At 34.1% G+C, this 10,177-nt stretch overlaps 1 protein-coding gene across 1 annotated transcript in view; it reads right to left on the bottom strand.

The window, feature by feature from the left end:
• PDS5A (PDS5 cohesin associated factor A) overlaps positions 1 to 10,177 on the bottom strand; it is a 76,230-nt gene that overhangs the window by 33,676 nt on the left and 32,377 nt on the right. Inside the window, exons 15-16 of the mRNA XM_034670955.1 lie at positions 9,050 to 9,165; positions 958 to 1,063 (exon numbers count right to left, since the gene is read on the bottom strand). Of these exons, the coding sequence (XP_034526846.1) occupies positions 958 to 1,063; positions 9,050 to 9,165 (222 nt within the window). The remainder of the gene's footprint in view (positions 1 to 957; positions 1,064 to 9,049; positions 9,166 to 10,177) is intronic.

Raw genomic sequence — 10,177 nt, 5'->3', positions numbered from 1 at the left:
GATAGAGACAGCCAGCGAGAGAGGGGACACAAGCAGGGGGAGTGGGAGAGGAAGAAGCAGGCTCACAGCTGAGGAGCCTGACGTGGAGCTCGATCCCATAACGCCGGGATCACGCCCTGAGCTGAAGGCAGACACTTAACCGCTGTGCCACCCAGGCGCCCCCATCACTCCTTTTCTATCTCACGTCTACTGCATTGATTTGTCTCCTCTCCCTTAGCTTATACACTGTAGTGATCTAAATACTTCTTTGCCTTCAATTTCCTCTCCTCTTTACCCCACCTGATGAAAGCTCTGTCAAGTGCTGTTATATAATACCTTTCTGCTCCAACAGCATTCCACAATCTAAAACCAACCTTTTTTCCCATTACTACGCAAAGCAATCCTTTTCTCTCATTAGGCTAGACTCCCCAAAATTCCTAAAATATGCCAAGAATTATTTTCTTTGATGATGCTGTGTTTCCCCAAGATTAAGTCATATCCTGTCCATAAAGTCTCGTCTGACGTGGCTCTTAGGAACTGCTCTATTCTCTGAATTCTTTGGCATAAGAATATAAATATGATTAGTAATTGTTTAAAAATTCCCTGATCAGACAGATGGTATAATTTAATTCCTGTGAGCAATCCTACTACTGCCGATGAAAGATAAGATTAGATCATTTAGAACATACTGTTGTTATAAGCAAATGTTTTTAAATACAGGCATGCAAATGTTGAATGAAACTGCAAACCCCCCAAACATTATTATTTTATAATATAAAACAATTACATTATTATAATGTAAAAAACATACATTATTTTTATAAACTATGACTTCTACCACAAATGTTTAATCTTTCAAATAGTTTCCAGTTAAATAAAGCCCAACTCTTGCATATCCTTTTTTTTCCTTGCATATCCTTAAGGGAGTTCAAATTAAAACTGTGGAAACGCATGGAAACAAAATTATCTCCAAAGTACCTTAAGAAGTTCAAGTCCTGAACGAATAGCTGTATCTGGACTTACACCCTCCTCTTCATCATCTGCTGTCCCCTCTATTGACTTATTCATCAGCTTTACCAGTGCACTATTAAAAGGAGAAAATCTAAATTAGTAACCTTACTAGATTAGTAACTGGATCCTATCTGCACTGTGGCAGAATACATACAGAATCTAAACATCAGATACAAATATGTTCCTGCAGGAAAAAGTTATTTTGTGACTTTTTAAACTCTGCTCCCTATTTGATAGCTGAGCTTATTTTTTTTTAGTTTATCTCCCTACACCACCACCAAAACTCCATGTGTAACTCTACTGTAAACCAACAAAACTAAAATTAAATGACACATACTGGAAATATAATTTAATATTGATTTCTATATATAAAGATATTATTTACAATCTTAGGGAAAACAATAGATGGCAGCTGCTAAATGGACAAATGACAATTCACTCAAAGCAAAAAGTTAATAAAAACATGGATAAAGATGTTTAAATTAATCCCTGGTAATTCACTGAATCAGCAATTACATTCCTAGAAATTCATAGCAAAGCAGTTCATCAAAAGCATCATGTTATATTCATAAATAGATTCATCAAATAAAAACCATTTGATTACAAAAATACAGATTCTAAGGGGCACATGCACCCTGATGTTTACAGCAGCATTACCAACAATAGCCAAACTGTGGAGAGAGCCCAAATGTCCACTGACTGATGAATGGACAAAGAGGTGGTACATATATACAATAGAATATTAGCCATCAAAAAGAATGAAATCTTGCCATTTGTAATGATGTGGATGAAACTAGAGGGTATTATGCTAAATGAAATTGTCAGAAAGACAAATACCATATGATTTCACTCATATGTAGAATTTAAGAAACAAAACAGATGAACATATGGGAAGGGAAAAGAAAGAAAGAAAAGAAAAAGAGAAAGGGAAACAAACCGTAAGAGACTCTTAATGATAAAGAACAAACGGAGGGTTGATGAGGGAGGTGGGTGGGAGATGGGCTAGATGGGTGATGGGTATTAAGGAGGCACTAACTGTGATGAGCACAGGTGTTGTATATAAAGTGATGAATCACTAAGTTCTACTCCTGAAACCAATACTGCACTGTATGTTAACTAGAATTTAAATAAAAATTTAAAAAACCATTTAATTGTCCAACATTATGGAATTAAGTTATTCAAACATATCTAACCACCACAAAATGGAATATTACTTGAGTCAATAAACATCAGGTTATGTAGCAACACGGTACTATTTTAAGTGAAAACAGATGTAATTTTTGGTTTTGAGACTGCTTCCTCATCAGTAAACTGAGGATAATACTACCTTATTTTGAGGGACATTAAATTTTATAGCAAATGGCCTAGTACATAGCAAATATTTAACAAATAGAAGCTAATGATAAAAGTTTTGGGTTAAAATTTTCCCTCTGGAAAAATATATTTTAGTTAAATTATTAAAAAAATTTTAAGTACAAAATATATAAGATGCACAGATGTATCTTCTATACAATTTAAACTACTTCTAGTACTTTTCTTTCCTTTTGAACATCACAAGAATAATTTAGAAACCTTAGTATCTTCAATTGATAAAAACTTTTTTGGGGGAGGGGCGCCTGGGTGGCACAGCGGTTAAGCGTCTGCCTTCGGCTCAGGGCGTGATCCCGGCGTTCTGGGATCCGAGCCCCACATCAGGCTTCTCCGCTAGGAGCCTGCTTCTTCCTCTCCCACTCCCCCTGCTTGTGTCCCCTCTCTCACTGGCTGTCTCTATCTCTGTCAAATAAATACATAAAATCTTTATAAAAAAAAAAACAAAACTTTTTTTGGGGAAAACAAATTAGGGGTGTGTGTAAACGTTAGCCTGAAATATAATTTACATACATATAATTCACCTATTTAAAATGTGTTATTCAGTAGTTTTTAGTGTATATTCACAGGGCTGCATAACCATTACCACAATCTAATTTTAGATTTCTCCCTGTCCCCAAAAAACCCCTTTTCTAACAGGAGTCACGGCTATTCACTTGCACCACTTCTAGCCCTAGTCATCTACTGATCTACCTTCTGTTGCTATACATTTGCCTATTCTGAATATTTCACATAGACAAAATCATACAATATATGGTCTTCTGTGACTCCTTTCACTTAGCAAACTATTCTTAAGGTTCATCCATGTTGTAGTATGCATCACTATTTCATTCACTTTAATTCTGAATAATCTTCCAGTATATGAATATAAGACAATTTATCCATCAATTGACAGATATCTGGGTTGTTTCCACTTTTTTGGCTATTATGAATAATGTTGCTATAAACATTCATATACAGGTATGATATATTTTCATTTCTCTTGGACATATATTTAGGAGTGGAATTGCTGGTTGCTATAGTAACTCTCTCTGTTTTAACTTTTTGAGGAACTGCCAAACTGTTTTCCAAAGCAGCTCCATCATTTTACATTCCCACCAGCAATATATGAGGGTAACAATTTTTTCGCATCTTCTCCAACTCATCTGTCTTTTTGATTATAGCCATACTAGTGGGTGTAATGTGGTGTTTCATTGTGTACACACACACACACACACAAACACACACAAACAAATAAAAATATTCCCATCTCTGCACAAAAAATTGCCTTATGTCTCCTGTGTGGTCAATCTACTTTTTCCATGCTGGCAATCACTGATGTGGTTTCTGTCACTATAATTTTACCACTTCTAGACTTTCATGTATTTTGTGTCTGACATTTTTTATGTGACATAATTCTTTTGAGATTCTTCCATGTTGTTGAGTAGAATCAGTAGTTTATTCCTTTCTACTTCTGGGAAGTATTATATGGATATGTCACAGTATGATTACCCAATTACCAATAGATGGATGTTAGGGTATTTCTAGTTTAAAGATAAAAATAAAGCTGCTATAAGCAATTAAGTATATGTCTTTACGGCAATTTATGTTTTTTTTTTCTTGTAGGCAATATTTAGTATTGGGATTCCTGAGTTGTATGGTAATATTAAATGCCTACTTAATGTTACAACAAACTGTCTCCTACATTATCAATACTTGGTATGGACAGTATCTTTAATTTTAGCCATTCAAATGGTTGTGCAGTGGTATTTCTCATTGTAATTTGAATTTATATTTCCCTAATAAGTAATAATGTTCATTGTCTTTTCCTGTGCTTATTTCCTATATGTATATCTTACTTGGTGAAGTCTGTTCAAATCTTCTGTCCATTTTTAAATTGTATCGTTTGTGTTACAGAGTAGTAAGAACACTTTATATTCTGGAAATACTCTTTTATCAGATATATGCTTTGCAAGTCTTTTCTCCCAGTCTGTAGCCTGACTCTTCTTTCTCATAATGGTGTCTTGCAAAAAGGAAAAAGTACTTAATTTTCTTTCATTGTTTGTGCTTTTTAGGTCCCATTTAAGATATCTTGCTCACCCCATATTTTGTTTTAGAAGTTTTAGCGCTGACATATTTTTTAAAAAGTTATTTTCAGTTTGAGAAAAATACTCTGAATTAAGCTTTCTATTAGGAGGAAATCCTAAAAATGATACATAAATTTAACAAGATTACAAATGTGTTTGAAAAAATTTATAAATATATCTGATTATTTGTAAGAGGTCATCCATGCATCTACTTAGTATTTATTGACCACCTATTATGTGCCAAGTCTTAGGGTCTGTCCTGAAAGTATAGTGTAAAACAAGACAAAGCATAATAATCTTTTTCATTATAATGTTGGTGGATCACCACTCTGAGTCGAGCTATAAGAAAAAGACCCAAGTCTTGAAACCACAATTGTAGTCCTTCCTCTTATAAAAGTACTTTCATTTCTAAATTAGAGAAATTATACATACTCCATATACTTCACAGGGATATGCAGCAAAAAGATTATTACCTATTCAAGTGCATGTTCAAAACTGCTTGGAAAGTCTTCTATGTGTCTCTTTCTCTTCTATGCTGTGTAACAATGGATACAAATCTTCACCATTCTATCTCAGGTCTAAATCCTTCCACTGAGCAGACTACCTACTTTACTTTTAACCTAATTGAGAATAATGGAGGTCTTGAGTGAAAACGAACGTTCTATACCCTACCTTCTAACTTCCTCTAATTTGTGTCTATTATTTTTTCATGTCATAGGGGAAGAATTCCTTCTTCCTGTTCCTCTTCTTTAGGAATGCTGTACTATTGTAATTCTATTCCTCTTCCCTCATCTTCAACCTCTCTTCTTTTCTATTAGTACCCCTTAAAGGTATTTCAATATTCAGAATTTCTCCATTTAAAAACAAAAGACCCTTCTTCAAGTTTATTCCCTTCCCATTATCTCATTTTTCTCCTTTACTTTTTATAGCTAAACTGTCCACAGTGGCTGTTCCACATCCCAATTTATCTCCTAAAGCAGAGTTTCGGAGTATGACAAGGTATTTATCCCCTTTGATTTTCTCATATCTAAAGGTTGCTGAGTGGAACCTACTGGGATCCTGTTGAGCTAGGCCAGTCACCCCTGGGCTTGGGCAGTCTTCTCTGCTCAATATTATCATTTTCTCTGTGCATCGTGATGTGGATGTTGAGAAGGGCTATCTTAAGCTCTCAATAGTTGGGTCATCTGGGTTTGCCCTTGCTACCCCAAAGAAACTATTCTAGCCATTGTGATGTCTCTCCCTTTTCTAAATCCAATGGATACCTTTTCTGTTTTACTCTGGGTAGCATCTGACCCTTCCATCTTTTTAGTCCCTCTTTTTTTTTTTTTTTTAGTCCCTCTTTTCTGTTATCACTCTTTCCCAATTTTCCTTCCACTTTTGACCATGCCTCCTTAAAAAAATTTTTTTAATTGAAAAATTGTCATACGATATTATATTAGTTTTAGGTATAGAGCATAGTGATTTGGTATTTATAAACATTATGAAATGGTCACCATAATAAGTCTAGTTACCACCTGGCACCATACCACATTGTTCAAATTTTTAAGAATTCAATGAATTCCTTATCTTCTGCCAGCCTCTTAATTTTCCTTAGGATTCAGTCCTCACCTTTTTCTTTTTAAATTTTACCCTATCACTGAGGTTTTAACCATTATTACAATCACTACTTCACTTTCAACCACTACCTAAAGATAAATAACTAACTGGAGCATGCAAGTGCATATTTGTATAAACACAAGTCTGGAGAAAATATACTGAAGAAAAATTGGTTATATTTAGAATAATTTTCTACTATCCTCATTCCTTCCTTCCAAAATCCTTCATTATGGTTAAAGTACATGCAATTTTCTAACTACTTCTTGATTCTTTTCTGCCTTTGTTTTGTCTTTTTCTTCTTCCTAGAATAGCTACTAATGTTCATTCGGTAATTACTGTGTGTGACGCATTGTGCTAAGTGTTTTATATATCCATGTCATTTAAGCCTCTCAACAATTCCAGTTGTTATTGTATTATTCTTATTTTAAAGGTTAAGGAAATTAAAGCTCAGAGCAGCTTAAATAATCTACCCAAGGACACAGGGCTAGTGGCCTGGGCTACTCTTCCCCTGCAATCTTCACCTGGCTACCCTCCATAATTCCTACTGATCTTTCATTACCCATTTATGTGTGATCTGTTTCAGAGCTTTCCCTAACAAATCCATCCCACACAATTTGGGTTATGTAACTATCCTTCTCCAATTACCCAATGTATTTTACAAACTGCTCCATTAAATGTTATGTACATGAATAAATAAGCCCTCTATTTGTAATTTAACAGTCCATGAAGACTTGATTACATAGAAAGATTATAACATAGATATTTCTCACTAACATTAACTGGAATTTTACATAAAATTAGTCTCTCAGAAACCCTAACTAACCATAGGTTGATTTCTCTGAGCCTAAACACCTATGATATTACTGAAAATACTGAGTTTTTGGTCTTTTAAGACTAGCTTATTATAATTTATTAAAGTAAAGAAACTCTATGAAGCTTCACGGAAACAAATAGCAAATGCTATTATATGTCTCTTTCAAAGTCAATATGCAAAGAATAGAGTACTACTAAATGTACTATATCCTTGATTTATCCCATTAGAATTAAATGGCATAGAGCAAAGCACACTGACATCAAAAATAATAAATCTGGTGAGAATGTAAATGGTACGGCCACTGTGGAAAACAGTATGGATAAAGAAGATGCCATACACACACACACACACACACACACACACACACACACACACACACGAATATTATGCAGCTATAAAAAGGGATGAGGTCTTGTCATTTGCAACAACATGGATGGACCTAGAAGGTATCATGCTAAGTGAAATAAGTCAGACTGAGAAAGACAAATACCATATGATTTCCTTGTACGTGGAATCTAAAAAAAAAAAAAAAAAAAAAAAAAAGCCAACAAACAAAAACCACACACAAACAAAAAGCAGAATCAGACCTATAAATACAGAGAATTGATGGTTGCCAGAGGGAAGAGGGATGAAGGGATAGGCAAAGTGAGTGAAGAGGAGTGAGAGATACAGGTTTCTAGTTATGGAATAAGTCATGGGAATAAAAAGTACAGGATAGAGAATATGGTTCATGATACTGTAGTATCATTGTATGGTGGTGACACATGGGAGCTGTATTTGTGGTGAGCCATAGCATACAGAAATGTTGAATCACTATGTTGTATGCCTGAAACTAATGTAACATTGTGTCTGAAGTATACCCAAATAAAAAAAAATTGAAAATTACTGCCATCCTTCGGAAAAATAAATAAATATATCTATGGTTTTTGGCATCATCCAGCTGTGAACAAACCACTTACTCTCTGAAAACCTTAGTTTTCTTATTTGCAAATAAGAAAATGAAAAGGAATTCTTAGTCAAAAAGAAAAAAAAGACAAACATCACTGCTATTTGATGAATTGTGTACCCCTAAATTCATATGCTGAAGTCTAACCTTCAGTACCTGATGTGATTATACTTGAAATGAGAGCCTTAAAAGAGATAATTAAAGTAAAATGAGGTGAAATGTGTGGGGCATTATTCCATATGACTATCGTCCTTAAATGAAGAGAAGATTAGGACCCAGACAATGTGAGACCTTGTGAGGAGACAGCGAGGAGGAGGCCATCTGCAAGTCATGGAGAGAGGCTTCAGAAGAAATCAAACTTGCTGACACCTCTATTTTGGACTTCTAGCCTCCAAAACTGTGAGAAAATTAATTTCTGTTGTTTAAGTCATTCAGTCAGTGCTACTTTGTTACGGCAGCCCTACAAAATCAATACAACTGGCATTTCAATACAACCAAAGCAGTAGTTCACACATGGTGAAATAAGTAATAGCTAGAACCAGCTCTCCTAATCCAAGGCTGTTTAAAAAGAGAACCAATAAAAACAAACCAAACCAAGAGAGAGAGAGAACCAGTACGTGCTATGTAATAACCCAACATGAAAAGGAAGACATATAGCTTATCTATTATGCCAGGCTACCTAATTTTATGTGTTATCTCTAACTCTCACAATCATCCAACAGGGAGATATGACACATGCACTGAAGTTAAAAATAAAATGAAAAACTCAGATAAATTACTGGGCTTCTTCCAAAGCCACAAAACTGGTATGCAGTAGACACATGCTGTGAAACCAGATTAGTCTGAGGGCAACTTGTGCTCTTTTCAAAATACTATTCTGTTTTCACATACCTCAAGTGAACAGTGATATATACTAAAGGAATGTTGTACGGCCATCAAAATGGTTAAGAAAAATCAAAGACTGATTGACAGCCCATAGATATAAAATTTTCTTCTTTCTCCATTCTTAATGTTCTAGGTTTTCTTTATTGAGCACATATAGGCTAAAGATAAAACACAAGAACCCTTAAAAAAGTAAAAAGCACTGAAGTGAGTCAAACACTAGAAAACAAGCAGGCCCTTCTTTCAACTTCAATGATACATCCTTCTGCCATTAAAAAGGTATACAGGGAACCTTTTTAGGTTTTCTTAGGGACACAGAATTTAAACTTACAACACTGTGGTTTCCGATTATATTCTATTTTTGAGTGAATATATTTCCTAGCTTACCTTATGGCTTCTGAATCAATGTGCACAGGTGCAATTCTTTCCAACAGAAATTTGACCATCTCTAGAAAAGGATTTGTTGGCTGCTTAGGATTTGCAAGTTTTCGAGCTATTTCTCTCTATAGAAAGGAAAGATTTTACCATAAGTATGATTTACTTTCATATTTTTCAAAATAAAAATGATTATAGGTATCAAAAGCATTTAAAGATTCAAAACCAGTAGAATCTGCTTTAGAAACTGACTAAATTACTGCTTTAGACCCTGACTAAAATTATATACTCACTAGGTAATCAATGCAAAATCTGGACTTTGGAGAACAGAAAGGGGATTACATGGTATGATTTATGCCTTCTGTCTCATATTTCTCCCATGAAGTTATTGCTTAGTAAACAATCTTTGTTAATGCTCTTTCAAAAAGTTAAAAATTTAAACTTTCATGGGTATGTCTTATCAGTTTATTTCAAAATATTTTCATAATATTGTGTTTTATTTCAGTTAATGATTTGTTTTTTAAGGAAGGGAAGATTCGTTAAGTGTGTAATTATTTAAAAGTTTTTTTTTAATTCTGGAAGAGCAGAGCTGATTTCAAAGACAGTGGTATTACATCAAATATCTCCTACAAAGAGAACACATTACTGATGGAATTTCTAAAGAATATATCAGGACTTAATGATTATAGAGCCTTAATTCTCTCAAAGACAAGGTTAAATTAACAAAGTGCTGGGCATTGGGGAAAGAAGTTTAATAATGAGGCTTTTAACTGAATATCTGTGATGAGTAAATGTAAATTTTGGCTGAGAAGATAAAGCAAATTAAAAGTGCTTTCCAAACTATAAAGCAATAACAAATAATAGTCACTTTATATGCTCTTTTCATTAAAAAAAAAAAGGAAAACAACAACATTAGTGATACATGTTCAGAGGGATGAGGGAGAAAGCAAAAAATTTCTACTATAGTTTCCGTGACATCTTGACACAAATTAATTATAAAAACAATATTAAATTAGATACCATGCATATTTGTTAATAGAGTGTAAGTCTCAGGAAAACTTCTTAGTCATTAAGAGATGCCTGTTTTATTTTGCAAGTTGTAATTAACTGAGCAAAATTTTAGCATTTGAGAAAATAAAA

The sequence above is a fragment of the Ailuropoda melanoleuca genome, chromosome 11, assembly GCF_002007445.2.
Source record: "Ailuropoda melanoleuca isolate Jingjing chromosome 11, ASM200744v2, whole genome shotgun sequence".
NCBI classification, from domain to species: Eukaryota; Metazoa; Chordata; class Mammalia; order Carnivora; family Ursidae; genus Ailuropoda; species Ailuropoda melanoleuca.
Note: the sequence above shows the minus strand (reverse complement) of the source record. Positions and strands in the feature narration are given on the sequence as shown.